Genomic DNA, 12,548 nt, shown 5'->3' with positions numbered 1-12,548 from the left:
CATGACTAGTATCCATCTTGACCAGTAGCCATGGATAGCCCTATCCTCCATGAATATGTCCACTCCCCTGTTATAGCCTTCCAAGTTGGCATTCATCATCACATCCTGGGGCAGGGAGTTCCACAGTTTAACTATAAGTTGTGTGAAGAATTCTAAGAATGAATTCTACGAAACGGGGCATGGGAAAGAAAATGGCCGCTGACCCAGCCGGGATTTGCCCGCTGCTCTTGGAGGACAGGAGGGCCCAACTTGGCTGCCCCCCACTCCAGACACCACTGATCCCACCCCCAAGCTGGCCCATCTTTCTCAGGGCCTGCCAGTCCTCATGATAATAAGTAGCAATTATTTTTCCCTTGTCTTGGCAGTCTCAGGCGGCCACGACCAACGATTTGAGCTTCTCGCACTGAAGTGGCTGCCCCGCCTCACTCGGACTCAGGCCAAGGAAACGACGCCTTTCGAAGTGGGCGATCAGCTCTGGCACGCGAGCGTCAACACTCTCGCATCAAGCCCCGCGCTCGTCTGCGCGCTCCGGAGGATTGGTGCCTTCGCGGCCCTCGCCGAGACCCTGGAAGCTCGAGCGCGGCCCTACGGCAAGCCAAGGACGGACTCCGGCGACCTTCAGCGAGTTATGTCATCGACCCCTGAGATGGCCTACCGGCAGGCAGTCCTCTTCTTCACTGAGGAAGATTTCGTCGGTGGTGGGTGGAATGTTCTCTTCCTTGCACGGAGCTCTTTAGTGGGAGATGGCCAGGATCGACCTAAGACTATTTTGGTACCCGAGATGGCAAATCCAATGGGGGGGCATGTTTTTAGGCGGCTCCTGTTCATTATAAGGAGAGCTTTATGATCTGCCTCTTCCCACTTACTTACCCTGATTGGCACCCGGACTCTGCCCCCCGAAGCCAGGGCATTGCCTCGTTATCGAGCAGACGCTGCTTGCCTGGGCACCTCATTAATTTTTTTTTTTTTGGGGGGTTGCCCTTTACATCCAGTTCCAGTGAAACGTTAAAATGCCAAACGAGATCCAAAGGCTGACGTCGTTTCTGTAATTCAAAAGTGTCTCCGCCAGCTAATTAACTGTTGACACATCGAAGACAGGAGATGGTGTGGCTGTAATGATTTGATACTGAAAAAAAGAGAGAGAGCTCTATTTTGTGACAGAGAGGCAGACACAGGCTCACGGTCTAGCAGATTGTGGTTCTGATTTCCTTTTAATGCCCCCCTTTCCCTGAGCAGTCAGAAGTCCCAGGGTGTCAGTGCCAGGTTATGGACGAGACGAGCCAAATAGGGGGGACTAAGAGGACAGCTTGCCGGGGGCCAGCTTGAGCACCCATGGAAGCGGGCAACCATTGTGTTTTGCATTCATGTGATGTTTTGAGAGGAGGCAGAAGGAATCTTTGCCTGGGGGGGCGGGGGGGGGGGCTCAGCATCCTTTCCTTTGATTGAAAAAGCGGACCTGACAGGCAGTAGATCCAGGACAGATGTGACAAAGCGCTTTTGCAGGCGGAATACGTAACTTTTTGTAGGGGAGGGGCCGTGGCTCAGGGGTGCTCTGCTTGGCATGCAGAAGGCCCCAGGTTCAATCCCCGGCATCTCCAGTTAAAGGGACTAGGCAGGTAGGTGATGTGAAAGACCTCTGCCTGAGACCCTGGAGAGCAGCTCCAGGTCTGAGAAGACAGTACTGGCTTTGATGGACCAAGGGTCTGATTCAGTATAAGGCAGCTTTATGGGAGGGGCTGTGGCTCAGTGGCAGAGCATCTGCTTGGCGTGCAGAAGGGTCCCAGGTTCAATCCCCAGCATCTCCAGTTAAAGGGACCAGGCAAGCAGGTGATGGGAAAGACCTCTGCCTGAGACCCTGGAGAGCAGCTGCCGGTCTGAGAAGACAATACTGGCTTTGGTGGACCAAGGGTCTGATTCAGTATAAGGCAGCTTTATGGGTATAATTCAGTATAAGTCAGCTTTTCAGTATAAGGCCGCAGGGAGCCACTTCTGTTTTCACCTCTAGCCGAACGGAGTAGTCCTTCCAGTGGCCTCTGTGGGTGTTTTGCCAGCCTCTGCTTGTTCCTGACGAGCCCGCCGCTTCCCTTTTGTAGATCCAGACCGCCGTCCTGCCCTGCGGTACTTGCCGCCTCCTGCCAGGTGCTCCCGGTCCACAGGTATGTCCTGCGGTCATCCCAACTTGCCCACAAGGAAGACATCTTTTTCGCTGCACCCTGAGACAACTTCGGAAGGTTTCTCATTTGATGTCGCTTGCCGCCAAAGCAGTTCTCTTAGGTGGCAGCGGACCTGGCACTAACTTCTGCAGAAAGCCTTGCCGTCGTAGTTTTTAGTAATCGTCTTTTTCTGTAGCGCCATCAACGTATATGGCGCTTTAGAAAGCAACATAAGTGAATGCCAAGACCCCTGCCCCCAAGGAACTTCCAGTCCAAATTTTGATGGGGGTGAAGAGAGAAAACAAGCGATAGGGTGGATATGCACAAACAGCTGTCCGTCCTTTGTTTTAGTTTAGGGTTGTTACCTGCTCACCTGCTTCTTCAAGCAGCGAGAAGTTGCTTGGGGGGTTCTTAGTCGGGCCAATTCCCTTTGGAGGAGAGGGTGCGGCTTATGGCTTTTTTTGGTAGTATTTGCTTTATTGCTAAGTAGAGGCCAGGGGAGAGAGCCAGCATGGTGTAGTAGTTAAGGTGTCAGACTAGGACCTGGGAAACCCAAGCTCGCTGGGTGACCCTGGGCCAGGCACACACTCTCAGCCCTGACCCTGGCAAGTATTTGGACGGGAGGTCTCCAAGGCATACCATGGTCGTGACATGCAGGCAGGGAATGGTAAACTCCTCCGAACGTCTCCTGCCTTGAAAACCCTTCGGGGTCACCATACGTCAGCTGTGACTTGACGGCAAAAAAAAAAAAAAAAAAACCCAAAGAGGCCAGAGGAAGGCAAGGAGGCACTCCTGAAGGGCAGCAGAGCTTCTACCCCACTTCAGATCCTCAGAAAAGGAAGAGATCCCACACCCCTCAAGAGGCATCAGCCCATTCCCAGGGGAGGCTCTCTGCTTCCCTCTCCCTCTCTCTGCAAGGATCCACAGTGCTTTTTCTTTATGCATGTCTGTCCCCTTCTTTCACTTGGAATGGGGGGTGGGGGATCACTTCCTTCAGGCACTAACAGTTGGATGAAGCCATTTCTCAGCAATTAAGGCCCATTAAGGGTACATGATTTACAGCCATTCAGAAACCTGGCCATTCTTTTGTCCAAGGGTCTGGCTCCAGGCTTCCTTCCTTCACTAATGTCTGAACAAAGGCAATGTTTGCGACCATAAGCCCTCCGAGTGCTGCATGCTATCCCCCCCCCCCATACAAAAATACATTCACGCTTCTTTTGCAGGGATCTGGACTCAGGCGAGCAGCGCAGAGTCACTCTTCCGCTTCATGCAAGCAGGTAAGGAGCTGTCTCTGCTTTCTGGAGGGGAAAGGGTCAAAATGGGTGCTGTCACAAGATGGGCGCCAGGGGATGCTGGACCCGTTGCAAAAAGTTGGGAAGTGGCAAACGAGTTGTGGGAAAACCCAGCCCTCGTCTTGGGGAGGAGCCGTGGCTCAGTGGCAGAGCCTCCGCTTGGCATGCAGAAGGTCCCAGGTTCAATCCCCGGCATCTCCAGTGAAAGGGACCAGGCAGGTAGGTGATGTGAAGGACCTCTGCCTGAGATCCTGGAGAGCCATGGAGAGGGGCCGTGGCTCAGTGGTAGAGCATCTGTTTGGCACGCAGAAGGGCCCAGGTTCAATCCCCGGCATCTCCAATTAAAGGGACCAGGCAAGTAGGTGATGTGGAAGACCTCTGCCTGAGACCCTGGAGAGCCGCTGCCGGTCTGAGTAGACAATACTGACTTTGATGGACCAAGGGGCGTCTGATTCAGTATAAGGCAGCTTCATGTGCTCATGTAAGGTGGAGGGGAGGGGGAGTGCTTCAAAAAATCTGAACTTTCTGGAAGCTTGGAGATTGAATTGCCGTGGCCGGCTTGTACCTGCACAGTCACATTATGTGCCTGCACAGAGAACAACTCGATGAACCACAGTTACAGATAGGTGCAACCTTGTTTTCAAACCTCCCAATCCCCATCTGAAATGTCCTTCTTTGGGAGCATCATTTACTGTCAGCCATGCCCATGACTGAGAACTGAATACAGGTTTCTGGAACAAGGGTATCCAGAGAAACCACATATTGATCAATCTCAATTTTTAGCCTTCAGCATTGTCCTCAATACAAACACACTGACCGGCTCATCTCCCTGCCTTGTTCCCCTTGGTGTAGCGTGGCGCCGTGGTTTAGAGCATTGGTTTGGAGCGGTGGACTCTAATCTGGAGAACCGGGTTCAATCCCCCTCTCCTCCAGCTCTGAAAATGCCGAACGAGCCGAAGGAAAGGGGTCATTTGCCTCAGTGCCGAGCTGGCTACATGACCAAATTGACGTGACCCATTTCCTGCTGGGGGTTTCTCTCGCCGGCAAGACAAACGCCTCCTTGGGAACGATGCTGAAGAGATTCACAGGCTCCATGGCAACAGAGGCAAGGGAAAGCGTCCCTGCTAAGTCTCAGCGAGCGGCATTCAGATTCTTGGCCATGCATTTGTCTCTCGACCTCGGACAAGGCACTAAGTCTTCAAATTCCAAAAGAGGAACCCTGTCAACACTGTAAATTCATACACCCACAGGAGAATCCTTGCAGGTTACTGTACCACTTCGGACTGCACCACAAAGCATTCCCTCCATGTAGAAACCTTACACGCCCATGCACCTTCCGCAGTAGTACTGCTCAGTTGCAGGTTGCACACCTCACTGAGAGTCAGCGCGGTGTAGTTGTTGAGAGCGGCGGACTCTAATCTGGTGTGAACCGGGTTTGTTTCCCCACTCCTCCAAATGAAGCCAGCTGGGTGACCTTGGGCTCGTCATAGTTCTCTCTGAACTCTTTCAGCCCCCTCCTACCCCACAAGGTGTCTGTTATGGGAAGAGGAAGGAAAGGGGGGTTCAAGCCCCTTTGAGACACCTTAAAGGTAGAGAAAAGTGGGGTATAAAAACCTCCTCCTTCTCCTAACTTGTCCTGTAGCTTCTTCCGTTATTCTTTTGGACAGGTGCCGAGATCCTCTGCACCGTGCTGTTGATCAAGCCTGGCACGTGGACCCGCAGCCTGCCTCGGATCCTTCGAAAACTCTACCTGGAGAGATTCTGCCTGGTTGGAATGAAGCATCTCACCTTGAACACTGAGGACGCCAAAGCGCTCCTTTCCTCTGAAGACGAGGAGGTTTGTGGGACTAAAAAGGGGGTGGCACCAAGAGTACCAGAATTGATAGTAGGGTCAGATCTGTGTCTGGAGTTCACCAAGGAACTCTGGGAAATGTAGTTTGACTGAGCCGTCTTTGTTAGGGGTCAGTAGATTCTGAAGGGAGTAATGGCTTCCAAGGTTTTCTTGCTTGGGAGCCATGACGGCCGAACAGGTTTGAAACTAGTTCCAGTGCGTCTTGTGGAAGTGCCTTCTCCGTGAGGCTCACAATGATCTCAGGAGTGTGTGTGTGTGTGTGTGCTCCTTACTGATTGGGAAATAAGCTTCTGGTAGCTGCAGCAATCAGGCTGTCCTAGAAAAGCCCCTCCCCATGATCCAGAAGCTTTACTCAATGTGGGTGTCTGAATGTGCAGGAGAAGCAGGGGTCAATGTTGAGCTTTAAGAGCATAAGAAAAGCCCTGCTGGATCAGACCCAGGCCCATCAGGTCCAGCAGTCTGCTCACACAGTGGCCAACCAGGTGCCTCTAGGAAGCCCCCAAACAAGACGACTACAGCAGAATCGCCCTGCCTGTGTTCCAAAGCACCTAATATATTCGGCATGCCCCTCTGATCCTGGAGAGAATGGGTATGCATCTTGACTAGTATCCATTTTAACTAGTAGCCATGAATACCCCTCTCCTCCATGAACATAAGCTTTAATCAAAGGTGTTTTTTTAAAACTCTTTGGAATGGGTTTAGAATCATGTGACATCTCCCTGCTCTCTCCCCCCCCCCCCCACTTTCAGAGACTGTATAGCCCAAACACAGAGTTGGCTTCTCAGGGTCAAAAGCGACAAGGTACCAGAGCATAGAATAGAATCATAGAACCATAGAGTTGGAAAGGACCACCAGGGTCATCTAGTCCAACCCCCTGCCCAATGCAGGAATTTCACAACTACCCTCCCACCCCACACCCCCAGTGACCCCTACTCGATGCCCAGAAGATGGCCAAGGTGCCCTCCCTCTCATAAACTGCCTAAGATCTCAGAATCAGCATTGCTGACAGATGCCCATCTAGCCTCTGCTTCAAAACCTCCAGGGAAGGAGCGCTCACCGCCTCCCGAGGAAGCCTGTTCTACTGAGGAATTGCTCTAACTGTTCGAAATTTACGACTGGGTTTTCTCAGCATCTTTCTGGACTCAGGGCCACCTGGAGAATGAGAGAAGGATATTTGACCCTTTTAGTTCACACTGGTGATACCCCTTCACAGAAAAGAAGATGGGGAAAAGCCAGGCCCCCGTCTGTTATTCAAAAAAGCGCTTAAAAAAAAAAAAAACATGTGGGGTGGGGGGAGAAACAAGCGCCAAGGGATTTAAGCATCCTCTCTCTTCCCTATAGGGCAAAATTCTAAACTGGGGCTGCGTGGCCCATAATTTGACGTCAGAGGACTCATAGAGGTCTGTGGTCTCTACAAGCGTGCTTAATTTCTTTTAATCAGCCACCCCCCACAAAGCTATCTGAGGTTTAATGCTAATCTAACAAAGCACCGGCACAACCGAATTGCAGCGTCAGAATGAAGCCACTGTCAGAAGACTCTCCCTCTGCCTTTTCAATTAAGGCGTGAGGAATTAGGGGGGAAACGATCCGCCAAAGTTGTCAGAGGCTCTGTGCAACTCCAGACGCGACAGTCGCAGCACCGGAACATGATAAAGCGAGGAGCGGGTCTATTTTTAGCGGGTGGCGTTTGCTCGGGAGGGCGGGCATGAAGTCCCCACGGGCCGCCAGCCCTGGGTCCCAAGGTACGGTCGGAAGGGATGAAACGCAGCGGCCTTGCTGGAGCTCATTTGGCACGGGTCAGAGCAAGGACGGGGCTGAGAGAGCTCTCAGAGAGCTGTGACTAGCCCAAGGTCACCCAGCTGGCTTCATGTGTAGGAGTGGGGGAAACCAACCTGGTTCACCTGATTAGCGTCCGCCGCTCATGTGGAGCGTGGAGAATCAAACCCAGTTCTCCAGATCAGAGTCTACTGCTCCAGACCACCAATCGTAACCACTACACCACGCTGGGTCTCCATGTACTGGCTCCACACCACATACTGGCACCACACGCATCTTTGCAAGCATGCATTCCTCGTGCATGAACATGTTTTTACAGGGATGCACGAAACATCTTCGGAGTGGAGATGAAAACTGGTTCTAAGGTGCTGCGGCCAGCAATTCTCAGGAACAAGTGCGCATGCGTGCGCGTTTGCACACATTCCGGCAGAGGTCTGCCTCTTCCCGTTCATGCCGCAACCATCCTTCTTTATTCGTCAGAACCATTTCTCTCCTGGCTTTCCTAAATAAAATGTACTCAGAGCAGCCGGCAGTCAATTAAGGATGTCTCGGTACAAACAATCAACAGTATGAGCTGCAATTACGGAAGAACGGGAGAAAGCAGGCGGCGAGAAATCCAACAAATCTTAACAAACCCAAACAACCGAGCAGAAACAAACAGATCAACCAAATGCCCGACAAAGAGAAGTTCTCCCATAATACTAGAACACGGGGTTATCTGCTAAAGCTGGAGTGTGAGAGATTCAAAACAGATAAAAGGAAGTATTTTTTCACACAATGCATAGTTAAATTGTGGAACTCCCTGCCCCGGGATGTGGTGATGGCTGCCAGCTTGGAGGGCTTTAAGAGGGGAGTGGACATGTTCATGGAGGAAAGGGGTATTCATGGCTATTAGTTGGAATGGATGCTGGTCATGCTGCATACCTGTTCTCTCTAGTATCAGAGGAGCATGCCTATTATTTTGGGTGCGGTGGAACACGGGCAGGATGGTGCTGCTGCAGTCTCTTGTTTGTGGCTTCCTAGAGGCACCTGGTTGGCCACTGTGTGAGCAGACTGCTGGACTTGATGGGCCTTGGTCTGATCCAGCAGGGCCTTTCTTATGTTCTTATGACAAACAATAGGTAACAATGAGGCCAGGCGAGCCAAGGTGTGGTGACACATCCAAGAGGTCCCTGTCTACCTCACCAAGTGACATGATAGACACATGGTTTGGGGAGAGTGGACAGGGAGAAGCTTTTCTCCCTCTCCCATAATGCTAGAATGTGGGGTCATCTGCTGAAGCTGGAGGGTGAGAGATTCAAAACTGATAACAGGAAGTATTTTTTCACACAATGCATCGTTAAATTGTGGAACTCCCTGCCCCAGGATGTGGTGATGGCTGCCAACTTGGAAGGCTTTAAGAGGGGAGTGAACATGTTCATGGAGGAAAGGGGTATTCATGGCTACTGGTCAAGATGGATACTAGTCATGATGCATACCTATTCTCTCTAGTATCAGAGGAGCATGCCTATTATTTTGGGTGCTGTGGAGCACAGGCAGGATGGTGCTGCTGCAGTCATCTTGTTTGGGGGTTTCCTAGAGGCACCTGGTTGGCCCCTGTGTGAACAGACTGCTGGACTTGATGGGCTTTAGCCTGATCCAGCAGGGCTTTTCTTATGTTCTTATGAGCATGCCTATTCTATCAGGGGCTGTGGAACACAGGCAGGACAATGCTGCTGCTGTGGTCTTGTTTGGGGGCTTCTTAGAGGCACCTGGTTGGCCCCTGTGTGAACAGACTGCTGGACTTGATGGGCCTTAGCCTGATCCAGCAGGGCTTTTCTTATGTTCTATGTTCTTAAGGGTCAGGGCTTTCTGCTGTGTGTGTGTGTGTGTATGTATGTATGTAAAATATAGCTTGCTTCACTCAGCACAGTTCCTAATCAAGGCCAGGGGGCTTACCCACTTCTACCCTGAGCTCCTGGAATATAAAAAGCGGTATATAAATGTGACAGACGAATGAATGAGCCTCCCATTTCCCAGTGCAGGGGTATCAGCTCCCTGAGATTTGTGGGCTGCAAGGAGGGCAGCAGGCCCACTCCTCTCCCTGGCGTCTCTGGTCCTTGGCAGATGCCCGTCCATGCTGATCTAGCATGGTGTAGTCCGCAGCATGGTGTAATGGTTAAGAGCGGTGGTTTGGAGCGGTGGGCTCTATCTGGAGAACCGAGTTCAATTCCCCACTCCTCCACATGAACGGCAGATGCTAATCTGGCGAACCGGGTTGGTTTCCCCACTCCTACACATGAAGCCAGCTGGGTGACCTTGGGTTAGTCACAGCTCTCTCTGAACTCTCTCAGCCCCACCTACCTCACAGGGTGTCTGTTGTGGGGAGGGGAAGGCAAGGCGATTGAGACTCCTTAAAGGTAGAGAAAAGTGGGGTATAAAAACCAACTCTTCTTCAGTGCTGGGCTGGATGCAGGCATTGAGGCTTCAGAATCCACAACAGCCCAGCCCCCCTCCCTCCTCGCCCCCATCCTTTTCCTCTTAAGCGCTGGTGGAGGGCTTCCAAATAACTCCGCCTGGCCCTTGATATCCAGTCCATAATGTAGTGCACGGATACTTTGTTGTGGCTTCCTAATCGTATTAACCGTAACGGCACTTCTTGTTGCAGATGGCAAATCGATAGCCATGTTTAATTTCACCACGGGCACCAGGGTCAAGTAAAAGGCCCGGAGCACTTATCAATCCGGGCCCTGGAATTACAGCCCGATGAAATGCAGTTTTACTTTGCAAAGGCATCCCTGTGTGCCTCCGAATCTCCTTTCCCTGGCAAGTAACCTCAGATCTTACCTTAGATCTTGGCGCCTTGCATCCCTGCAGACTCGAGGGACGCTTAGTGCATTACACTTTATTCTCTACAAATGAAGCCGTGGGAAGGAAGCGGCATGTGTGTTTTTATCCAGGTCGGGAAAACTCCAAGGTACCTTGTTATGTCACGCTTTTAAAACGCAGTGCCGACCTCTGGAATCTCAAGTAGTTTTATTCACTGACTTAAAAACAGTAAATATTTTGAGATTTTATAACAGGCCTAAAATTCTAAAAAACGGCTGCTGGCCCCTTGGATTTGACATTAAAAAAGCAGCTTTCGGAGGAATGTTTTTCACAGACGGCCTCCCGGCCCACTGCAGCCCTGTCATGGCCAGCTAGCCGAGTAGATGTCAGATGTGCCCTTGTCTGGCATCACCACTTCCATCACCCAAAAAGTACAACCTGTCTCCGCTCTTTCACACCTCAGCGAGTCCCACAAGCCAGCTCTGGGCTGTGTCCACTGAGACGTTGGAATGATTCTGCTTTTTTCACAGCAAGCAAGGATTTAAACTCAGGTCGCCCTCTAACCGCCGCACCAAAGTGCCTCTCCAGTACTGGACATAAAACCTTTCCAGCAGGATGGATATTGTGCAGAAAGGGGAAGAGGGAACAAAAAACAAAAAACCATGTGAGAGCCAGCGTGGTGTGGTTAGGAGTGGCGGATTCTAATCTGGAGAACTGGATTCGATTCCCCACTTCTCCACATGAAGCTTGTGGGTGACCTTGGGCCAGTCACAGTTCTCTCCGAACTCTCTCAGCCTCACCTACCTCACAGGGTGTCTGTTGTTTGGAGAGGAAGGGAAGGCAATTGTAAGCCACTTAGAGACTCCTTAAATAGTAGAGAAAAGCGGGGTGTAAAAACCAACTCTTCTTCTAGCTGAGGCTACGATGAAGAATCCCAAAGTCTGCATTTTTGAAACTGACACCTGAAAGCATTACAGAATCTAATTTGTTGGGGAGGGGCCGTGACTCAGCAGTAGAGCATCTGCTTGGCATGCAGATGGCCCCAGGTTCAATCCCCGGCATCTCCAGTTAAAGGGACCAGGCAAGTAGGTGATGTGAAAGACCTCTGCCTGAGACCCCGGAGAGCTGCTGCTGGTCTGAGTAGACGATACTGACTTTGATGGACCAAGGGTCTGATTCAGTATAAGGCAGCTTCATGTGTTCATGGCTTTACTTATGTTCTGGGGAGGGGCCGTGGCTCAGTGGTAGAGCATCTGCTTGGCTTGCAGAAGGTCCCAGGTTCAGTCCCCGGCATCTCCAGTTAAAAGGACTAGGCAAGTAGGTGATCTGAAAGACCCTCTGCCTGAGACCCTGGAGAGCTGCTGCCGGTCTGAGTAGACAATACTGACTTTGATGGACCAGGGGCCTGGTTCAGTAGAAGGCAGCTTCATGCGTGTTCATGTGATTAGATGGTAGTAGGTACCAGATTTCGAGATAGTACTGGTGGAGAGATACCTAAAAACTGGCTGCTCTCCCTTTGGAGATGCAAAAGCTGGCTCCTTTATTGCCCCTTTTTCCTTTCCTTCCTAGAGCCTGCGGGCCCAGTCTGCCTATCTCACCTCTGGCCCCTCCCTGGCGCTGTGCCTTCAGCGAGAGAATGCGGTGAAGAAGCTTCTCGACCTACTCGGGCCTGAAGACCCGGAGCGGGCGCGAGCGGCAAACCCGTCCTTTTGGAGGGCTCAGTACGGGCTCAGCTCAGTCCAGAACGGGCTCTACGGTGAGTCTTGAGAACGCACAGAAGGCCCCGGTTCGAAATCGCTTCTTATTGTCGCTGTTGCTGCTGCTGCTGCTATCATGCTGTTGTTCTCAGCTAGAGAAGTGGGTCAGCTGCCATCTTTCCTTTTGCTGCGCGTCCACGGAGCGATAGCTGGAGTCAGTGCGCTTTCAGTGATTTCGGTACGGTTGCAGGAGGCGGACAAAGACGTGTTCTTTCCACCTGCATTGGCAGGTGTCTTTGCCACCATCACATGGTGATATCACCTCTTTTTTCCACCAGCAGAAAAGCTGGTGGGATCTGACCCGTGACGGCAGCTTCCGAAAGGGCCGGACCACGTACCTATTCTGACCATGTAGGTCAGCCTTTAGTGAAGGGTGTGGCATTTCCCCTTCCCCATCTAAGTTTTATTCGAGGGTTTGGCTTCACCTCCCTGGCGTTCCTCAGCTCCGAAACCAAAGATGCCTTCCTCCAAAGTGCTCAACTTTGGAGAGGAACCTGACGGTGTCACCCTTCTGCTAATTGGTTCCTCCCCTGATCTGCCAGGCACCCCCCATGATCTCTTGAACACATGAAGCTGCCTTATACTGAGTCAGACCCTTTTGGTCCATCAAAGTCAATATTGTCTATTCAGGCCGGCAGCGGCCCTCCAGGGTCTCAGGCTGAGATCTTTCACATCACCTACTTGCCTCGTCCCTTTAACTGGAGATGCCAGGGATTGAACCTGGGACCTTCTGCGTGCCAAGCAGGTGCTCTACCACTGAGCTAAGGTCCTTCCCCTAAATTTTTTTAATACCAATCTGAGGCACAAATTGCACCTGAACACATGAAGCTGCCTTATACTGAGTCAGACCCTTTTGGTCCATCAAAGTCAGTATTGTCTACTCAGACTGGCAGTGGCTCTCCAGGGTCTA

At 51.6% G+C, this 12,548-nt stretch overlaps 1 protein-coding gene across 1 annotated transcript in view; it reads left to right on the top strand.

The window, feature by feature from the left end:
- The window catches only part of DNAAF8 (dynein axonemal assembly factor 8), a 50,897-nt gene extending 45,516 nt beyond the window's left edge, over positions 1-5,381 (top strand). The window contains exons 21-24 of the mRNA XM_056866574.1: positions 366-698; positions 2,094-2,156; positions 3,377-3,430; positions 5,113-5,381. Of these exons, the coding sequence (XP_056722552.1) occupies positions 366-698; positions 2,094-2,156; positions 3,377-3,430; positions 5,113-5,381 (719 nt within the window). The remainder of the gene's footprint in view (positions 1-365; positions 699-2,093; positions 2,157-3,376; positions 3,431-5,112) is intronic.
- The last annotated feature ends 7,167 nt before the right edge of the window (positions 5,382-12,548 follow it).

The sequence above is a fragment of the Euleptes europaea genome, chromosome 21 (assembly GCF_029931775.1).
Source record: "Euleptes europaea isolate rEulEur1 chromosome 21, rEulEur1.hap1, whole genome shotgun sequence".
NCBI classification, from domain to species: Eukaryota; Metazoa; Chordata; class Lepidosauria; order Squamata; family Sphaerodactylidae; genus Euleptes; species Euleptes europaea.
Note: the sequence above shows the minus strand (reverse complement) of the source record. Positions and strands in the feature narration are given on the sequence as shown.